Source organism: Ylistrum balloti, unplaced genomic scaffold, assembly GCF_031769215.1.
Source record: "Ylistrum balloti isolate Yb309-2 unplaced genomic scaffold, AGI_CSIRO_Ybal_v1 Utg370580, whole genome shotgun sequence".
In the NCBI taxonomy this organism is placed as follows: Eukaryota; Metazoa; Mollusca; class Bivalvia; order Pectinida; family Pectinidae; genus Ylistrum; species Ylistrum balloti.
This window is the reverse complement of record NW_026782361.1, coordinates 1,051,844-1,075,145: the sequence shown is the minus strand read 5'-3', so window position 1 is coordinate 1,075,145 and position 23,302 is coordinate 1,051,844. Positions and strand designations below refer to the sequence as shown.

The 23,302-nt window shown below is 35.9% G+C and overlaps 2 protein-coding genes across 2 annotated transcripts in view; one reads left to right on the top strand and one right to left on the bottom strand.

Moving 5' to 3' along the window:
• Positions 1-9,575: 9,575 nt before the first annotated feature.
• LOC132556581 (uncharacterized) lies at positions 9,576-14,195 on the bottom strand. The gene is made up of 2 exons (XM_060220999.1): positions 14,059-14,195; positions 9,576-13,422 (listed from the first exon to the last, which is right to left on the bottom strand). The coding sequence occupies exons 1-2, from the start codon at positions 14,193-14,195 to the stop codon at positions 12,477-12,479; spliced, it is 1,083 nt and encodes a 360-aa protein (XP_060076982.1). The 3' UTR covers positions 9,576-12,476.
• Positions 14,196-18,958: 4,763 nt separating this feature from the next.
• The window catches only part of LOC132556602 (b(0,+)-type amino acid transporter 1-like), a 51,317-nt gene continuing 46,973 nt past the window's right edge, over positions 18,959-23,302 (top strand). The window contains exon 1 of the mRNA XM_060221030.1: positions 18,959-19,056. The gene's annotated coding sequence lies outside the window, so the exon portion shown is untranslated. The remainder of the gene's footprint in view (positions 19,057-23,302) is intronic.

The following is a 23,302-nucleotide window of genomic DNA, read 5'->3' as shown; positions in this document are numbered from 1 at the left end:
ACAAAACAATGACGTAATGACGAGTGCGAGCGTGTTACACATGCATCCCATCTTGAACACACGTGCGTATGTGCACCATATTAATTGGGCGAGGATAAGGGAGGGGGAGGGGATAGACGTGAAAGGCAGTCGCAGGTGACGTAGGACAGAAGAGAAATTCATCCGAAAGTGACTAGCAAAGAGTTTGTAGGTTATGAAACATCAACCAATTTAATACCTAGAGACAGCTTACATAGATAGGCTTCCCGTTAACTAACTTTACACTAACAAGAGGTCAATAGGTCCTGTATCACTCACCTGGTTAAGTTCGCTGAAATTCTTCTAAACTAAATCAAAGGTATTTAGAAGATGTATACCCTTTTCTCCTATTAGGCACCACTCTACTTCCCTATGAAGGATCAGATACATCGTTTATGAAAATTCAAGTTCTCTGCATCAATAGATGCTTCTGACCAAACTGGAATAAAATTCAGTCATTCCAAAAGAGAATAACTCTTAAAGAATTTGCTGTACTTCCCATATTGTGTCCCGCCCTAGGGGCCGAGACCCACCATTTATACAAAATTGATTCCTCTTCACCCAAGAATGCTTCAGATCAAATTGCGACACGATCCTGACATTCCTACAGAACAGACCAATTTTGAAGAATTTTTATTTCCTGTCATCTACAGGGAGCCCGTCCTTTCCACGTAAGAGGAGAGACGCATTTTTGTTTGTAAGTATTAATTCTATCTAATTCTCATATCGGTCTGGAGTCGAATAATTTGGAATACCAAGGATGCTTCAGACCAAATTGAGACATAATACAGGCATTCCTACAGAAGCAGTAGGATGTTAAGTATTTGCACTTTTTCGCCAATAGGCTCGCCACAGGTGGTCGAGATCCAACCTTTTATACACCACTGATTCCCCTTCCCCAAGGATGCTTGAGACCAAACCTAGGCATATTTAATCACGAAATTATGAAAGATTAGGATTTTAAAAATCTGCCCTACTTCCCATATTGGACTCGCCCTCAGGGGTCCCAGTCCGACTGTACTCTTGGAAGAATGGACCAACATCTCAATGAGAAGGATAAACTCTCTCATGAACTCTATGCCTATGAGATTCAAGGCTATAGAAAGACAAAATGGGGGACCTATCCGGTGTTGACTAGCCAGCTCCCACAATCAGTCCGTTTCGATTTCATATTACACTTCTCTTTCAGTTCCCTTCAATTACTCCTAAATCACTTACCACATACAGTTCGTTGAGTTTTCAGTTTGTTCTGTATGGATTAATTTTCATTCTTACTTTAAAATATTGAACGTTATACTCAACGTCTTGCCTAGAATAATCTTCAAAGTTTGTCTAGCGTTTCTTTATCCTTAGAGTATATAAATGGACCTGATCCATGAATTTCTTGTTAGACCAAGACGTCATCAATATATCTGAAAGTGAAATTCGACGACTTTGCAAGGTCTTTGTGACCTTGTGATAAACTCTTCAATTAAGCCTCATATGAAAACAAAACAAGTCGGCCATTAGAGGGTTGGCATAGTTCCCATATGTATGTCAATAATCTGGGAAGATTTTATTTCTTCTCTGATTTAGACATATGTTTTACGAGACCAGATATCTATATTGCCGTTCATCTTTCTTTGAGGAGAGAACAAGAGAACAAAGACATTCCTTAACATGGAATCATAACGTCGTGTCTTTTACCCGATGGGGGTCAGAAATGTCAGGTTTGACTGCAGACTTGGCACAAATGCCCAACCCACTATCCATATATATGTATTATAATTACACGAGACGCGAGCGTTTATAGGATTATCCATCTGAAACAAACGAATTAAACGGTGACCATATATGAATAAACAGTTTTAATGTTTTGCTATGAGCCCTACATTTTAATGCAAATTTCAGCTAGTATCTATGTAAGCCGTACATAGGCCAGTTGATAAAACTAATATCTACATATTATAGCATTAACCTGTTGTCTGTATGTATTGATGAATCTATGTGAATATTTCTCTGTGCACAATATGTGTTTTTAATTATCGTCTTACTATTTGTTTCAATATAAACAAATGTATCTGGTATATTCCAGCTTCACGACAGTCCCGAACAGGTTCACATCACACGTTATGTCAAAAGATTTTTTTTAATCGCAAATTCAAATTTCTCATTTGCTGATTCCAATGTTAAAATAGAGCTCCCTGAAACAATGAGACCGGGATTTGATATGTAAAGTTATGTCAGAAAGTAAGAACAATACATTCTTATTTCCTGTTACCGTTTTTTTTGGTTTTGCGCTTGTGTATAGCTATAGCCAGTGTACTGATGATAGACAATGTTAAAAGGTGCTATTCACTTACGTGTCTTCTGCACAATGTTCAATATTGACTCTACTGCAGACTTTTAATCCCTAAGATTTGCCGTAATCTGCATGCTACGTTTTAATTCAGTCGACTAATGGCTCGGTTCACATGTACTTGATGTTGTTCTTAAATTATTAGAAACAGTCGAACCTCGATATCTTAAACTCGTATAACTCTTAAGACTCCTTGTAATTCGAAGCGTTTCGTCAGTCCTCGTCAAACATCGCTCACACAAACATGAAAACTTAAATCGAATACTCGGTTATCTCGAATTTTCCCACAGCCGCCCCACCCCCCGACTCGAGATAACGAGGTTCGAATGCGTATGAAAATTAAGAAATTTATCGAATTAAGGGGCTACTTTATCTAACTCTAAAGTTGTATTAAAAGGTGCTATTCACGTGTGTGTCTTTTGTACAATATATTCAGAGTGTTTCAGGTGTGACGTGGAAAAGAGGTATGCCACTTTACCGGGATGGAGCAACTCTTATTTCATCGCCTAGGTAAACGTGCAAGCGGAGTCACCGTTTCTAAAAATAGAACATGTACGTCCGAAAAGTGGTGTGTTTAACGTGTTTGTCGCTGGCGATATTTCGGTTAAAGCTGGGAAATGTGCAAGGAAAGGCGAAACAAAAATTTCATTAAATGCTAGATTACTCCTAAATATGTAACCTTTTATAATCCGGAACTACCTCGTCTCCAAAACTATCAAGTAGGACTCTAGGACGCTAGAACTAACATGCAACTCATTGGCTGTTTTCCGGGTTTTCCCAGTAATTGTCACAATGCGTATGAATATGTATAATAAAATAAAATGACACTCGCCGCAAGAATTATGCAATGTATGATAAAACTATGATGTCAGTAATTGAGGTCGAACATGTGACTCAAAAACATTTGACTTATGTACTAATAACGTCTTATCGTCCGTGCTATAGGCACTGAGTAAGAAACCAGCGACACTTCAATAGTAAATTCTACGTTTGAAAGCATTAACATTTTTGGCCCAATTTGATTTTTCGAATTTTCGAGGATAGGATTTAAGTTACATCTGATCACACTGGATTAGGTTCTGTTACCTTAGGTTGGTACATGTGTGCGCTGTATGTCAAAATTACATTCAAAGCCAGGATACCTCCATGTTTTATGTACATTTTGCTTCAGGTAGCAACTTTGACGATCTGTGAAAAATAACAAATGCCACATACCCACAATTTTTTTTCCAGATAATTTTTATTTGTATATAGCTCTTTGAGAATACCTATCCAAATTCCCCGAAAAAGAAAATTCGTTTTTCCATTTTACTTTTGGTCACATTTAGGTCGAATCTGGTTGTAACACGCCATACCTCTTACATGGAATGCAATAAAAAGGATATACAATTCGTTTACATTTCCTACATAGATGGAAACTGATGTAAGATCCTCCCTGTATGAGCATGTATCTCGGGTGTCATATATAGCCGAACTTAATACTCGGGTTTCGTATGATAGTCAATCGGTTTAACTCGTTGGTTATTTTCACGGTGAACTCGTTTAAGTGTCAAACACGTGCTTACGAGTGTTACATCATCTGTGTAAGCCTGATTACACACGACACTTTCGTATAATAATAACAGATACAGATGCAGATAACAGTAGGGAGAGCAGCCTGCTGCTTTGAAGACAATTTGGCCGTAAGGGGTTTTCTCTCTTTTGGAAAAATTCTGATTAGTTTGTTCACTTCTATTTGTAAAACAATATTATACTCGTGATCAGTTAACATTGTTAACGTTGTAATGTTGTAACTGGGGAAATATCACCAGAACCGGAGGTGCCGATGTTGGGATGACGTGTCGCCTAGGTGTCTATGATATAACCATGTTACATGTCGTCATATATCTAATTCTACATTTTAATATCGTGTCATTTTAAGTTTAATAGACGAGGAAGATGCACGAACTCATACATTTGATTAAGTTTAAACATTCCATTCATAAAAGACAGAATTGTCGGAAAATGTCGGTGAATATGGTACTTGTGGGAGGCGGGTTACTTTCTGCATCTATACCGACATGTTAACAAACGTGTACTACAATTTCAAAATTAAACGAGGACAAGGTATGAATAAAAGGATACAGATACCCTTGGGAAGGTTCAATGATAATAAGACCAGATGTTCTGGAAGTGCAAGCGTCTTATGCTGCATCATTGACACGCGCCATGTAAATCTAGGTCAATCCAAGTAAGTAATGTCCTTTGAACAGGCATACGGACCAATGTCCTTTAACTTCCTCGGGCCAGGTTCCAATAGGGGAAATAGAGCAGTCGAGTGGTTTCTTATGAAACGGTTGCGACGAGAAACCTCTGAAAAGTCGACGTCAAACAGTATCTTTCGAAATCCTGTGTTGTAAGGTAACCTGCCAGTTGTCATCACGTTTACCTTACAGATTGGTGAAAAGCTGCAAATGTTAACCTAAGTTTATAAAAACTAGGCTTTTAAGCAAATCAACACCGTGGATAGTAGATGAACTGTATCTTACGCAGTCACTACCAACATATTTATAAACATCAGTCCTAAAAAATCAAACCATTTATGCATGTCCTAACAATGTCGAGATATAGTTATTCCAGTCGTATGCGGAAGTGTAGGCCTATAATTTGATCGGTTAAACATCTAGCAAGGAGCAAGACAAGTGTTTTAGAAATATATATATATATATTTATTCCAAGCACAGCATGAAAAAGGTTGAACTGGGTTGCGTCTAATATGACGGGACCTTTGTTTGTTTTCCAAGGTTATACAGAAGATAAACAAGCCATTTACACAAACACTTTTACAAAATAAGATATAAAGTCGGTGAGCCACAGTTGCCTTACCGTACGGTGTCGGTCAGACGCCTGTAGTTTGTTCAGCAGTGTCAGTTACCCCGGCATAGGGATATATTGACAAAGTATGAGGGGAATTCGGTTAGTGTGTATGATGATGATGCAGAAGAAAAAAAATATTGTGCAGCCTACTGTATACTGTGTATGCATATTGCAGATTCGTTCAGGTCACCTTTACTTTTGTAACCAAGCAACCCCTGCCCCTGTGATATACATTTTTGTCATTATAAATAAACACAACACAAATAATATATATCATATGCAGTTTTTCCGTTCAACATTTTACTTTTACTTCTATTTTTGAAAACTGCACCAGGATAGGTCTAACACTTAATCAGCTCTTTATTTGGAAAATCGTGACGAGGACCTGATTATTGTTAGGGACCAACCACAAGTTAATTGATTCAAAGATGAATTGGTGACAAATTAATTATTTTAATTACTTGGTCTGCTGATGCACCACATCTTGTAGGTTAATAGCCAGGAAATCAATCGAACATGATTACTGTCTGGAAGAGCGCGACCTAGCTTTAGTTGGCATGAGAACAAGACACGTGTTCATTGGCAGAAAAATAGTGGCCATGTGTTTATATATGAAAGAACAAAACCACGTGTTCATTGTCAAAAAGAAAGTAGCAAAATCTTCATCCACAGAAAGAACAAATCCACCTGTTCATCGACAAGATGAACATGATCTCTCGTTAAGAACATGTCATTGACCTCTTGATCATTGGTGGAAAGAACGCAACTACGTCGTTATTTACACGACCATGTCCTCCTCCCCAGTCAAAAAAGCAAATTAATGTTTATGTAAGCAAGAAGATAATCAATTCTTTATTTGCACCTCTGAATTTTCAAAAATAACATGGTCACGTGTTTATTCTTTGAAATACAACATCAGTAGGAAGAACACGTGTTGTCAGTACAAGAAGGTGAAAAGCTACCACGTATTCATTGAATAATAGACTTCAGCAGAACATGACGACGTCTTCATTGAACATGCTAGGAAGATCTTCTCACCAAGTAATCAACATTCGGTTAGAGAGTGGGATATGTTTGACCGCGATACTGTCGTAAAGATAAATCGTGATATGATTTTCGTTGCTGAAAATAGGGATCAATTCTTGCCGTGTGCGTCTGTATTCCCGACTTGGGTTTGCTTTGTAGATGTTATGCAACTAGCAGCGACGTTGTCTCTTGACCTTAACCGATGGTGCTCTTTCAGTGAGAGTTAATATGCGTTGGCCATCTTTACTTGCATTCTTCAGTCTCAGAAAACCTCGCCATATGTATGCCGCAGAGCTACCAGCAGTTCACTGTACTCGGAGACGAACTAGTTGAGGGTAAGAACAAACCAACAGTTTAATGAGTTGGCTAAGAACTAGTCGAGAAAAATAGCTAATCAGCTGTTCAATAAACTTTGCGGCGAGCTTGTTGTGGGTAGAAGTAACTAGGATTTCAATAAGTTGTCGACAAGGTAATTGAGGGTAAGAGCTAAGAAACAGTTAAATGAGTTGACGACGAACTAGCAGAGGAAAAACGCTAACCAGCTGTTCATTGTACTCTGTAACGAGCTAGTTGCTGGTAGAAGCTAATCAGGATTTCAGTGAGTTGATAACAAGCTAGTTGAGGGTAAGAGCTATTCAATGTGCTTTGCGACGAGCTAGTTGAGGATTGAAGCTAACTAGGATTTCAATGAGTTGACGACGAGTTAGTTGATGGTAGGAGCTAAACAATTATTCAATGAGTTGGCTAAGAACTAGTTGGGGACAAGAGCTAACCAGCAATTCAGTGTACTTTGCGACGAGCTAATTGAGAGTTAAGAGCTAAACAGTATTTCAATGAGTTGATTACGAACTTGCAGAGGAAAAACGCTAATCAGCTGTTCAATTCACTCTGCGGCGAGCTAGTTGAGGGTAGAAGCTAATCAGGATTCCAATGAGTTGACGAAGAGCTAGTTGAGGTGAAGTACCAGCTGTTATACTCTGCGACAAGCTAGTTGAGGGAAGAAGCTAACTAGGATTCCAATGAGGTAACGACGAGCTAGTTGATGGTAGGAGCTAAACAACTATTCAGTGAGTTGGCGAAGAACTAGTTGGGGACAAAAGCTAACCAGCAATTCAATGTACCTCATGACGAGCTAGTTGAGGTAGGAGCTAACCTGCATTTCAATGAGTGGACGACGAGCTACTCGGGGGTAAGAGACCAGAACTGGCCGTATTACGTAGGGTACCGCAATGCACTCGGAAAGAACCACGTATGATTTAATAGGAACGTGTTCATTATTGGAAAGTTAAGTTTGTTCTTAGGATGACCTCGCTCCGAGTATATCAATTGGAAAAAACATCGGCACAACTTCAAAGATTAGGATATAATGTCACTTCTGTTGAAAATTATCTCTATACATGTATTTGAATTAGATTGCCGACACTATCTTAGTAAAATACAATTTCAATAGTTTTGTAATCTCACGATAATGAATACAATGATCTATAACATGTAAGCATCAGAACCAAGTCCGTGACACTGTAAATTATCACCGACATGACAAGCTCGTGCCAGGACATTGCAATCCGTGATATTGATGGTACCGAAATACAGAATCATGATATCGTTGTCCATAGCCAAATGTCTCCACAGGGAAGTCATCTAAGATCGATGTATGATCACCACATGGTGATGTTGACCCGACAGGGAGAAAGCGTCTTACGTTGTAAGGACAAATTGTGGCTTAATTGAATGAGAGTCCGTGTAGAAACTACCAAGGTGGACAATATGACGTACACGATATCGATTAACTGCCCATTCTAACATGATACTGTCCTGCTGGTTATCAGAGGGTTGAGTTAATTTTCGATTCTACTTTGGCGAAGTTCAGAGAAAAATTTCTAGTAAATACATACAAAACACGACGTATTCACTATTTTCATCATTACTGAAACTGAATAACGTAGTCCTTATTTTTATCTATTTCACCTCTTGATCGGATGCATTTAATTTTTTCATCACTTCCTAATATTTTATGTTCTCTCTGACCACTGTACACAACACCAGTAGTACTTTGGATATGGACTTGGGATATAGCTTGGTGGGTAGAGGACTTGCGAAAGGGGATGCTTTGGTAGAGATTTATTTGTATCCTTGTTGAGGCTAATATCTTGATTGTGAACCCAGTGGTCTGTTTCTTGTTTGATGAATCTTGGTTAAAAACTTGTTGTCTAAGCGCTAGTATGTTGGTTTAGGGCTGGAAGGGATCAGTTTCTTGTTTTAGAATCAGTCCATTGACAAAGGACCTTTAGCTTATTTTCGTGGTTAACAAGACTATCCTGTCTGCAAGTAAGGCGCAAGGATTCATATGAGGCGACCAAGTTTGAAATCTGATCTTTTGTCTTCTTTTAATTATTTTTTCCTGAATATTTCCCTTGACACTGCCTCTGTTTTGGTATTTGTTGAGCGATTTTCTCTGTGAGGAATATTTTGTTTTGTTCCCTGATATACTACTATATGTCCTGTATTGCGATAGTGTAATGACCGAATTGCCCTGTCATTATAATGTGATCAGGTGAAGTATCCTGCTGTGTGCCTCCAGTAGTATACTTCAGTGATGCCTTGAGAGTCTAGATGTAGACTGTAATTCAAGATCAGTTTCGATTTTCCTAGATCAGTATCTCTGTTTATGATATAAAGCTTCGGGTTAGCATCTTTGTTCAGGACTTGTGGGTCATTACTTTAACTGAGGACTTTATGGGTCAGTATCTTAGTTGATAGTCTGAACTGAGGGTCAGTATTTTGGTTGATGGCAATCTCCTTGCTGTGGCCTGATTTCTTTTGACATGTGTATTAATTCATTCTGCTGTCCAATTTTTTTTCTCTGTCCATACATAAGTATGTCTTAATAGTAAACCTCCCTTTTATAAGTTGAACACAAATAAACATGTTCTGCAGCCTTAAGGTTGAATGCAAACAAACATGTTTTTGTAGCCTCTCTACAATGGAATATTTTTTTATCCTATGCTAGTTATGTTCTTCAGTGGATCCATGTCAGATGCACTGTACTGTCATTAATTGAAAGCAGCAGATATGAAGTGTGTGGTCTTTTTTTGCAATGTTTGTCAATTTTTTTTTAGCATGAGTAGCATCTTAAATATGATTTCATGTTATAAAAAGAGTATATGTATATAGTATAGAGTAGCTAAAAAAACTCTTTTCATCCATCACGCATGAAATGAAGTAAATGTAAGATATAATGATTATGAACAGAAGAATAACAAAAAATATAACAAGTATGAAGTGGAGAAAACACAAGACTGTATAACAAGTATGAAATATAATACAACACATCAAGCTGATCCAGTCATGTGTTTTATTTGTCTATAATAATAAATGATCACATTTCAGGCATTCAACATATGCCAACAATAAATTAACAATTGCCATTAACGTATCCAACACATACACATTAATGAATTGTATAAAATGGTAAAACAAGAAAGACTCAATTGATTCCCTGCATGTACATTACCCTTCACCTCACAAGCCTACAACAGTTTTTCCTAAAGGATTAAATTCTTACATTCCAATTGCTGTTGGGGTAAAACAATGGGACCTCTTTTTTGCTTTCTCTTTTTCCTTGTACTCATCAATAATGTTTGGCATGAAATATCAACGCAAATTTATTTTTGTAAAATACCTTCTTTTATGTTGGAAGCCTCATTACATTTTTTTTGTTTTAATTTTTTTTCAAATAAATATCTACAACAACCTTTTCTTCAACCATGGCTGGAGGACAAATATAAGAAATTTATTCATGAATCATAATTAAGAGGTAGTTGTGTAATACATCAGATTCTAGTCTCTATATAACTTATCTAGTAATATAGTTGTCCAATGCTTGGATATACCGGTATCCAATGGGTCACCATTACACATACTCAATAAATCATCCAGTGACATGATTTTATTGTCAAATCCAACAGCTTTAAAAATTCTGATTTTATTCCAGAATATCTACACAAGATTAACATAATATAATATTTCTTTAATTTTGCTGGTATCATTTCTTGTTTAACTGATTCTAACATATGTTGCTAATGCATCTTGATCTGAATGTGAGCGAAAAGCTCATGATCAGTCTTCAGTAAATTATCAACCAACCCTGAAGGTGATGAGCGACTGTTATCACAGCACTTATTGAAGTAATATGTTTTCGCTCCATAAACTAACTCTACATATATATTTCACTTTTGATTATCACATTACATCCTTCAAACTGAAGCAAGATCAGGTGTCTTTTTTTTTTTATTTATTGAGATCTAGAACAATGCCCCAAGTGATTTTCAGGGACCTTAATATAAATGAATTACAAAAAAAAAAAACAAGAGATCCCAGAGGGATCTTGGCGCCCATCATTTGAGGATCTGTTTTCAGTTCTTGAAGATTTGTTTATTTTTTTTGTTTGTTACAGGTGTTGTAAATGTTCATGAACTGGTCTTCATTGAATATACTAAATGATGGCATAAGATATTTTTATTAAGCACCTATTAGCAAATATCATTTGAAAAAGATCCCAAAGTATTATTAGATAGCAGTCAGTTACAGGTGGATAATGGACAATATGCTTGTGCTGTATTACTGTCGACATCCACGATGGCTGCCTGTGGGCCATCTTGATTTCGGATCAGTCCAAAAAGGTATAATGCACAACTTGGAACCAAAGGGAACCTGCATATGAAATTTGAGAAAGATCCATCCAGTACTTTCCAAGAAATAGCAGTAACAAACTTTTAGATTCAAAATCCAAGATGGCCATCTGTCTGCCATCTTGAATTCGAATCAGTCCAAAAAAGGTACAATGCACAACTAGGGACCAAGGGGAAACTGCATATGAAATTTGAGAAAGATCCATCCAGTACTTTTCCAGAAATAGCAGTAACAAACTTTTACTTCCAAAATCCAAGATGGCCACCTGTCGGCCATCTTGAATTCGAATCAGTCAAAAAAAAGAACAATGCACAACTAGGGACCAAGGGGAACCTGCATATGAAATTTGAGAAAGATCCATCCAGTACTTTTCCAGAAATAGCGGTAACAAGAATTGTTTACGGACAGACGGACAGGCGACAGACCACGGACGCAGGGCGATTTGAATAACCCACCATCTATTAGATGGTGGGCTGAAAAAAACAAAGAAAAAAAAATAGATAAAAAGGTGGAGATCATGAAGCCAAATGTCCTGAGGAATATTCCACTATCAAATACCTACTTTATATTAACCCACATGTCTTGGCGGAATCAAATTTAGCAAACTTTTGCATTTCATTTTTGTACATAGATGAATTTATTTACTTACGATAATTGGTATATAAATGACATTCGAACTGCAATAAACCCAAACATATTTTAGTGCAATACTTTGAGTGTGAATACATTAACACTGCAGCTGGTTATCAAGCTTATTTGATTGGCTACTTAGGCACAGCTTCTGTGATAAAACTTGACTACTGCAGTCATGCGTTTATAGAATTAGAACAATTGACATTATCAATACCATATACAGTTTCAAATGAAGTACCTGAAGGAACATAAATTTTACTATATTGAGACCTTGTTAGCTGATGATATATCCTATGTACCAATACTATATTTTTCTTTTTTTGTCCATCTAATCTTGGGTCCTTGCTGACCAAATGAGCTGCTTATAAGCTTCCCTGAAAACTACTGACTAGATATATGAATAAGATGGACGACATATGTATGATGGACATTGCATCATTACGTTAATAACAACAGACAGAATACAATATCTAATTTCTAATACTGCAGTGACACCTTCGACTTGCTCAGATGCATATATGTGGAGAGTGAAAAGAAATACCCTAGATATCAGAAAGCATTCCCCTCATTAGTTTTTTTCAGACCTCTTAAATTCATTGATTAGAATCACTAACAAATGATTTCAGGGACTCCGATATTTGAGTCCTGGACACATTTTTCCTGTGGGACTCGCTCAAATTTAGAGAACCCACTTACATGTATCTCTCAGTATTGCAACTCATCAAAAATTTTGGATTGGTGTTCTGGACTCACCTAAATAAATCCTACTAAAGTTACTGCTGTATCTGATTATGACAGAACACTGGAATCATTTCTGAGGAAATGATAGAGGATTATAAGCTTCAGATTATTTTTCAATTGATGTATTTCATTTATAAATACATCTGTATACTACACTAAAAACTAAATAATTTTATCTTTTTTGTTTGGCTTCTTTAAGTTTTTCTAAATACAGACTTGCTTTTTCATGGCACTTTGCATCATGAAGTTTTTCTGCTAATTTGAGTCCCTTGTCACACATTTCTGTTGCTTTGTCAAATTCATTCATTCTTGTTGCAAGGTCTGCCATATAACAGTATGTAAAACACACTTCAGGTGCATTTTCTTTCTCTCCAATTCTGATAGCCTTCTCAAATGTTTCCTCAGCACCAGTAAAGTCTTGCTTGACAATCTTGATACCAGCCAAGTCAGTCAAAATGTCTATTCTCTTATGAAAGTCCTCCCCACTTGCTTTTTGCATGACATCATCTGCTATAAAGAACATATTTTCTGCCTCGTCATATTCCTTATTCATGACAAGGAATCGACCATACAGTTGGAGGGTAGCCCACAGTATCTGGTAGGTGCTGAGAGGACACTTGGTTTTTGATTCCTTGATCTTCCTTAGCTGAGTGTCTATTATCATATCAAAACTGTCCTTGGCTTCAATTTCACGTCCACTCACAGCAAAGCAGTTTGTTAATCTCAGGACTAATTCCAAAGATGCATCATCATACTTGTCAATTCCTAGTCTTTTGTAAGCTTCCATGGCTTCCACAAAACAAGATTCAGCCCGAGCTACTTGTCCTGTTTGTAAGTACTTCTCTCCCATTAACTTACTGGATAACACAATAACAATGCATCTCTCTTCCTCTGTTATTAAACCTAGTTTAAAAGCTAAATGAGCCTTATCCTTTGCAGAAATTAAAAAATTGTTACCTAATTCTCCTACATTTTTGTCATGTTTTCCTGCTCCAATCAACTGAAGAATTTCTTCCTTGATACCCCCTTCCTGATGACATTCTACCATTGTTAGTCCGACAGCAGCAAATACTCCTATCATTGCAGATGTCCCCACAGAAATTCTGGCCTGGTGAAATCTGAAATTAAATATGATGGACGATGTGGTAACATGGTATATAGTAGGAGACAATACTTTGTGATGTGATTTCTTTCAGTTTTGATATTGTTAACTAAAGTTTATCACTGAATAGAGTATATCGCATACTGTTAGGGCTATTGTCTTTATAATCATTCTGACATCACCGACAAATTCACCTGAAGTGAAGGAAAGTGAATCGGAATATGTCCGAGATTATCATTATCGTACTTTTTAGTAATTCGCTATTATAATTTTCTCCAATGCCGATGTTGATGATCTGCCTAAACCAGAAAGATGGTCTCTGTGTTTGGGCTAGCGTCAGATTTCATGAGTATATCGGTGATTGGATCATGCAAATTATCAAATTAAAAATTCGTTACAGAACAATTTTTCCAGAAAATTTAAAGGTTGAGCTGTTGCAGAAAACTTGTTTGTCAAGCTGTTTTGTTGTTTCTGTAAATAGTTACGTTATAGAGTATTAACTAAAACAACAAATTTCCTTTCGACAGTTAACATGATTTGAGGGACATTCCCTGTACGTGTTCATGATCACGTAGGCCAACACACAACGTTGTATATAAGCTTTAAGTTTATCTCTTTAACACTATCTTAAACGTGTATTTGTCTACTATACCTTTTTGAAAATTGATTTGTATGTAAGTTAACACATCTGATATTCTTCGGTAGTTGGCATTGACGTGAAATAATCTTATTTCTTGCCAAAATTTGCAATGTGCGAAAACCCTTCTTCCCTATCATTGAGGACGCCATCTTTGATGAAACATGTACAGCTAGCATATTTCATATCCGTTGTAGTTTCGCATTTTCTACAGCGACGCTCAGAGAATACAAAAGTTGTTAACTGAAAAGTTTACGAATTAGTCTTAAATGTGTATGCCCCAAGATTTGATAAATTGTCAAATATTTACACATAGTGACAAAATATTCTAACATTGGAACATTGAAATTCTAATGTACTTATATTACTATCCAATGTTTAAAGGTAAGATTTTCAGCAAAATTTCGTGATGAAAAATTCGATTACGTTAGTGACAAACAATTCTGCCATTGGAACATCGAAATTCTAATGTACTTTTATTACTAGGCCTATCCCATGTTTGGAGGTAAGATTTTAAACAAAATTTCGTGATGGAAAATTCGATTGCGTTTTGCTTACATGCCACGGATTTTCGGCGTCGTTAGAAGTTATCATTATCCAGTTGTTCTTTTCATTTCACTGTCTTGTCGTCGTTTTACAAGAAATAGCGACGGTACTTTACAAGAAGTACCAACAGATCCTACACTTTTACGCTGGGTGTAGCCGCTACCGCAGGGAAATTGTTTTGTCACTTCTCGTAGATCGCATTAGAATCTATAATATTTTCAAATATGCTATAAGGGAAGTGACTTTTACTTTCATATTCATTTTTGCTTTTAGTAACCATGACAGCAATGTCAAACAACAATTACTTGTGTAATCAAATGAAAAGAAATCTTATATTTTCCTTCAAACAAAAGGTTACTTGGGGTGAATCTGTTTACAGTTCTGAACTAACTTTCTTCTTTTCTATTGAAGTGAAAAAAATATAAACCGGTGTTTGTTTTGTAACACTTGATAACAGAACATGATTTTTAGAGCATCAAATACCAATTTTGGTATAAGACATTTGTAAATAATAAGATTTTTTTTTATCTCTACAGCGTTTTATGAAAATCTTTTTGTGAGATACTGATGAAAATATGAATATGAGCAGAAAAGATATTTGGAAAAACCATACACCTCTGAGTTTTAATGAGAGCTTCTTATAGTGACCTGATAAGAAAAGTTATTACCTAAATATTTAAATATTTAAGATGATGCATGTAGAGAACTCTTATTATATCTATGGTAAAACCAGTTCTGTAATATTCAATTGTCACAAATAAAGGAGAAAGATTTTAGTTCAACATTCATTTGTAAACTTATGACAATAAGATAAATAGGGCACAGGGACCTGATATTTTGTAATAACTGGGTGTAGGCCATTTGGAAAACTTTAGAGTGTATGGAGTGATTTAGCAAGCTAGATTAGTAATACAAATACACCCATTGATTGTAATAAATTATCATATATATGTGATATACATGTAGTGCATGATGGACTTGGACGCCACTCATTTGAAAGACACAAAGGCAATGAGAGAGTGTATTTGTGTTAGAGAAAGAGAAAGAAAGAGAGAGAGAGAAATTTCAATATAATACCTGGGAGTCTGCAAGGTAATAAACCTGCCCTGCCTTGCCCCATGGTGTGGTGCGATGCACACTTGTGTCCAGCTGCCTTTTAAGATGACCAGCTGCCAGATGTTTGATAACCTCTTGATAAAACCTTAGACAATATTTTACTGGCTTGTCCATTGCATTTTGTTTAAGTTTTAAGCATTAAGCAACATTCTTTGTAAAGTATTGAAAGTTAATTATTGCCACACTTTCACTGACTTCCTGTTTAAATTATAAAAGCTTAACAGCATATCTGCTGCAATGACCCTTTCCATATTTAATTAATGGTCAGGGTCTCGTGAGATTTGTGAACATGGGCTACTGTTGTCAGAAGCATAACAGATTTTCTTCCTGTACCCCCATGGTTTTTTAATGATGTGGCTAACATATACCCTTGACGCATGTACACAGTTTCATCAGGTTCTAGGATTGGATGTTAATTTCAATGGCTGTGCTAGGATTCAAACCTGGGCCCCCTGGCTTACTAGTGTGATACTCAACTGATCAAGCTAAAGAGAAGTTCTCCCTAGCCGAGCAGTATATTACAACTTTTTACCAGGTTACACAACAAATCCTGAATATTTCTTTGGCATGGGATGGATGCACATTGTTTCTTCCAGTGGTACTCTGGTTTGTTTGACCAAATGCGAAAAAGGAACAAAATCAAGCAGTTAGAAAAAAAAATATGTCTTCCTTACTTTACCATGAGGGGGTTGATTTCACCATAATAGTAAAGTAAACTGCAGTTCACATCACCATAGAAGCATGCTCGGTCATGTGAGTGACGGAGAACATATTTAACAGTATGTACAAGCCACATTTACCTGCTCCTTTTACAATGATTTATATCGGCGTTAACAGTTATAATGGCTATGGTTGTTTTTCAGATTTACTTTGGGAAACAATATTTGTAAGAATGAAATATTTAGATATCAATTGCTTAATCACAGAATCCACTGATGTCATCAGCTAAGACTTCCTCTCACTTGGAATTTTGACTCCAATTCGGGAATGCCCTAAATGTAGCAAGTTGACAGTGATTGGCCAAATTACTGTCCTTTGGTGGATGTCTTCTAGTTCTTATCCTCCATTCTCCACCAAGCCAACTGGATGACTTCTCCAGTGTTGTTGCTAGTCATTGTCATTGTACAGCTATTATTCGGTTTGTTTATCTTGTGCTCAATGCTGGGAATATCCTCTACATGGACCGTGTAGGGAAGCCCTGTATCCCCATCTCCACCACGTTCTTCTCACTTCATCACCAAGGCTGGTATACTTTCCCTTTTTGAGCTTCTTGGCAACGCTCCTCCCAAGGGACAGTCAGCTGTTTCATGACCATTGTTTTCCATTGTTGTGTCCATAGTAGGAAGACTTCTGGGAAGACCAGTCTTTGTCCCATGTCAGCCCGCACCTTCACATTCTGAGCTCTATCCAGTATTCCTGGTGGGCTGTTGTTCCATTGCTGCTAGTCTTTCCAGATCTTACAAAGTTGATGTAAAACTGTTTTTTCTGTGTGTCATTCTCCAGTGTGTTTCCTAGCTCACATAAAACTTTGTTTTGCCTCCATGTATCTCTTTCCTGTACATTATATATACAGTACATGGCCCATGTTACCTGGTTGGTTACATAATGGACAGCTAGGGTTTTCTGTCGAACCACATTGATTTAAATCAGTAGGTGTTTGTAAAACATCTTACTTGTCATGTAAGTCATTAAAAATAATAAAGAAATGTGCATTTTAAATTGAAAAATTAACCATCACATTTCAACGATATGCATTTGAACATGGGGAGGAGGCAAAGTAGTTCAAAATCACATCTTAAGCATAATTTGTTGATTTTCTATCTGGAATTGTTTAAATTTGGATAGGATTATTTGTATAGGATGGCAGTTAGATGATATGCACACATTGACCCTGGTTGACCCTCAGTTGTTGATGAGTGGGGCCAAAAAGGGGTCTAATTGATTTAGTATTTTAAAATATTCTTCTCAATATCTAAATACAGCAGATTCAAATATTCTTGAAAGATGGAAGGATCTAGAGGGGCTTTACCAAAATTGTAAACTCATGACCCCATGGTCTCACATATCCCCCTGGGGAGGGAGTAAAGTTTAAAGTAATTTATATACCAGTAGAACAAATACATTTTTTAGCAAAACATTTATTGAAAATAATTCAAACTTGATTTGCATTATGATTATAAGGTGGTATTTTGATGGTATGCACATATTGATCCTGGTTGACTCCTAGTAGGGCTGATGTGGGTGTGGCTAAAAGAGGTCAAATACACTCAAATTTCAAAAATCTTCTCAATACCCAGATATGATAAAACACCTATTTGATACTCTTCATGGATGGAAGGATTAACACAGGAAAATTACATTTTCAAATTAAATGTGGTTATAAGTCTGAGCATGGAATGGCAGTTCATATTATGCACATTTTACATAGGCTTTGCATGATGTACAATGTAGCCTTATTGATAACAAAGTAAGTTATTACTTGGTTACCAATAAGGCCCTTTGGCCTCTTCCTTTCTTCTTGTTTTGTTCTTTTCTTTTTTTCCCTCAAAATAATGGTTTACATTGAGAAACATTTTCCCCTCAAAATTTGTGAACTCTTAATTAATTCATGTAAGTTAAACAGAAGGATAAACATTCATTTGGTGATGTCTTTTTGAAAATTATCGACATGCATGTCAAAAGATCTGCTCTTGAAATTTGAATTATCCTTCATATGTATACCTAAATTTATTCCAGAAACCAGAAGAAATCTGGCATTGTTCGAATAAGCAAACTCTAGGAAAGAAAAAAGACATGTTGTGTATCATAATATAGGATAGGTATTAAGGACAATATGACTTCATACTTAAAATTTTGACATTTATTTTCTAAATCCATGTTGGAATACCACTGAAAAAAAACCGATTAAATTCAGTAAGATGCAGTAGGAATTTATGTAAGTATACTGGTCTGAGATGAATATGTTTTTACTTGATGGGCATTGTAATATAGTTAATTATGTGCAATTAATTGTCTGATAATATCCCAAAAGAACTTTAAGTGATGTATTCTCTATCTAAAATAAAAGTAAATTAAAGTGCTCTTGTGAGTGTTGATGTACCATTTGGATGGTTATTATTCTTTCATTGTGCAGTGATAAGGCAGAAGAAATTTGCTCTATTTTTAGACTGCTGGCACACGGAGAATTACTGAGACTGGCAGATTGCTACTACAATACATACTACTACAGGCAAATGATGCTAGGCAACCATTGATACTCCCTACATGTGAAGCAGAGCTACACAGTGGAACATTTCATCAAATCTGAATTTCAGAATACAGACTTACGCTGTGAGGCTGACAGAAATTAAGGTAGGAGAGTTACTTCAATCAAAAGTGGCCAGAACTGGCTGGTAATAAAGTGATCCCTGCCTGGTAATGTTGCCTCAATCAAAAACAGGCAAGGTCAAAATTATCTCTCGTGTATGACTGATTTAATTACTGATTAAAGCTATTGATTGGTTTAATTTTCCTAAGAAATTGGTTTTGTACAATTTATGTACAGGAAATATTGATATAAAAGCATTAATACATTGTTTTTCATTAATGTCCTCACTCAGCTTGTGTTAGCTATCAGGCATTCTTCCATCCCAAGCTCTGCAGCTCTAATTCTGTAGCCAATATAATGACATGATCACGAAGGTTTCATAATTCTTTATTACTTTGATATATCAGTTAACTCCATTATTCTGCAATAAGCCCACAGGGTCAAGACAAAACCTCTGACTGAAAGCCAAGAGGTGAGCATATCACTGGTCATTAAATCAACACTAGCTTATTGCTATATAAATTAGAATATATTAATATGTTTCATGTCAGGTAACACAAATGTTACAACTACAAACATTTACTCACAGTATTAAAATAAGATTGACTGGTCAAGCCGTGAATGAATAAACAGAACCATGCTTTCAATGTTTTTAACCATCGGTATGAAGGATGAAATTTTACTTTTTAAAAAAACTCAAATGACACACAGTGACATTGAGCGTTAGTTATTGGTATAGTGAAGGATCTGCTGTCTGTCTGTCAACTGTAAACTTCTTTCAGAAGACTATAAACAATTTGATACTGATATTAGGCCTGGGGTTGGAGTACTATTAGTCTACTTCATATGAATGACCACGGTATTCTCAAAACAACAAGGATCATTTATGTTAAAAACTTTAAGAATCATCTGAAGTCCCAGAAAACTTAGAGGCTTAATACTTTATCAAACAGTTACTCAGTTACATTACTACATCATATGAATGACCTATTAGGTAAACGTCATTCATATGATGTAGTAATGTAACTGAGTAACTGTTTGATAAAGTATTAAGCCTCTAAGTTTTCTGGGACTTCAGATGATTCTTAAAGTCGAAGTCATAGGGGTGAAATATGCAAAGAAAACTTACATGCAAGAATACATGTATATTTTTAATTTCCAGAAGACCCAGGGTACTAATATTTGACCAATACCTAGCAATACCTGGAATGGAATGTAGCTTTCATGAAATTCAGATGCCAGATATTATGCAAAGGGTACCTTGGGTGAAGCAATCTAACTTTTTCTCAAATAAGTGACATGGGCCTTTTTTCAAGGTTATGGGTGTCAAATATGTTTTAGACATATGAAAACCTTTTCAAGTTCCATCATTAGGCACAGAGTCATAATATTATGCCAGCAGGTACCCAGGATGGAGTACTTCAAAGTTTTTTCATATAAATGACCTTGACAGATTATTAAGGTCACATGGGTTGAATAAGTTCAAACTTTAATAAGAATCAAATTACAGAAGACCAAGAGTTTTTATATTTTGCCATCAGGTACCAAGGATGGATCACTAAAGTTTCTTATACAAATGATCTTGACATATTTTCGAGGTCACAGGGGTCACACATGTTAAACATCTTAGAGGATCTTCTTCTTAAGTTCTTGTCTCAAGTACCATAAAATCAAGGATACTGATATTTAGCAGGTAGATACCTGGGATGGAGTGCTATGGAGTTTTCTTGTTTAAATCACCTTGACTTTTTTTAAGGTCACAGGGATCAAATATGTTGAAAATATTTAGATTAATTTGAAGTTTTAGAAAACTATTTCCTGATGATTTGCAATCAGGTACCTTAGATGGAATGCGATAGATTTACCTGAAATGACCTTTCCTTTAACAGGGGTCAGACTTTCAAAAAATTTAAACACCTTTTCTTGAAAACTGGCAATCATTATGAACAACAACACTATATCATTTCTAATATACACAGGCACCTTTAATTAAAGAACATATAATGATTATTGTGGCATTCCTTCTGTTACATCCATCTCAGTGATACATCTCTCTGGAACTATTGCTATTCATCATTAGTATTTGTTTAAGAAACATTACAAGGAAATATGCAGTATACCACAGTGAAATCTGGGAAACAATATTTCTGGAAGGTGTAAAATTCTTTTATATAATTTTTTTTCCTCCAGAAAAATTGTAATCTGTTTCCACCTATCAATTTCTGTGTTTTGCATATACTTGAGTTATTTTTTGTCTTAATTAATTAAAGAGTATTTGTTATATTGTTTTTTGAGGGAGTGCTATTATCTGTTGGAGAGTGCATACTTAATATATTGTATTTAGTTAAATACTGCTCAATAGATGCTTATGATTTTTTTAATTGGCAACCTTACTCTTGCTAGGTGTATGGCTCCTGAAAATATAAATCAGTACAGATTGGTTATATAAATTTTACATCATGATGCAACATATAATGATATTGATTTTGAATAAATGTTTGTTGATTTTGAAAAATGATTATGAATGATTTTTACACTGCAATACAAAAAAAAAAAAGAACAAAAAACAAAATTATGACTTGAACCAGAGTTTTTTTTCCAGAAATATTCTGACAATACTGTGCCAGTTATATGACAAATTTATTTATGTCTTTGGTACCACAATGTTACCAGAATATGCAACCAACAAACAAACTCTAGTGATAAAACACTTTCATTGTATTTCCCCTGTTACCTCTGGAACAAAAATACACCATCATAGTGATGTTTGATTACGTTAGCATCTCATCACCAGCATTTTCTTCAGTAGTACGTATAAATTAAGTTTCTCAATCACCTTAGAGTGGTAAGAATGCACCTCATTTGCTTATAAGTATGGAAATGTGAATTCCATCCATCAAGTTAACAAGCTCTCCATTTACATTATGGTAACATGATCCTCATCCACATCTCATGTTAACAAGCCTCTTCATTCACCTATCATTATGGTAACAAGCTCCCCATCCTCATATAGTTATGGTAACAAGCTCCCCATCCACATATAGTTATTGTAACAAGCTCCCCGTCCAAATATCATTTTGGTAACAAGCTCCCCATCCACATATAGTTATGGTAACAAGCTCCCCATCCACATATAGTTATGGTAACAAGCTCCTCATTCACGTATTGTAATGGTGACAAGCTCCTCATCCACATATCATTATGGTGTCAAGCTCCTCATCCACATATCATTATGGTGTCAAGATTCTCATCCACATATCATTATGGTGACAAGATCTCCCATCCACATATCATTATGGTGTCAAGCTCCTCATCCACATATCATTATGGTGACAAGATTCTCATACACATATCATTATGGTGTCAAGATTCTCATCCACATATCATTATGGTGCCAAGATATCCCATCCACATATCATTATGGTGACAAGATATCCCATATACATATCATTATGGTGACAAGATATCCCATCCACATATCATTATGGTGACAAGATATCCCATGTACATATGACCTTACAGCAAAATGTTTGAGTGACAATATTTTACATTACAGCAAGGTGTTTGAGTGACAATATTTTTTTACCTTACAGCAAGGTGTTCGAGTGACTATATCTTACATTACAGCAGGGTGTTTGAGTGACAATATTTTACATTATAGCAGGGTGTTTGAGTGACAATATTTAACATTACAACAAGGTATTTGAGTGACAATATTTTACATTACAACAAGGTATTTGGGTGACTTCAATTTCATATTGATTTCTAAGTTATGATAACTATGAATGAGTTTTGCCAAGATCTTTGTTTTCCATTAACTCAGAGAATGTTGGACTCTGAAAAAAAAATTAGGCAGCAATGATATTTTGTACTTGTGCATGGATTCATAAAAAAAAAGTAAGAATGCATTTTTGTGTCAGTTTGGAAAGGTACAAATTTTTTGGAACTTATCCAGTGCAGGGGTGTATTAATGTCAATGATATATGTATATATTCTATAACACTTGGTTATAACAATAAAGTCAGCAGAAGATGGCTTGCTAATGTGCTGTGTAGTGATGCTGTATGGTGTTCCAGTAGCTATCAGTAAGGACACATGTCAAGCATATCTGTGTAGACAAGGAATCCTCTATGTTAATTTATAAGTTACCTGTTGTCCAATAGATTGTTGGATTGTTGAGGTAGAGTTCATTGTTTTAGGGTAAGACAGGGATGCCATTGTGATTGATGCATGCTGTAAATTACATTATGTTATGCATATTTTTCCATATGGTATCTACACTGTCATTTT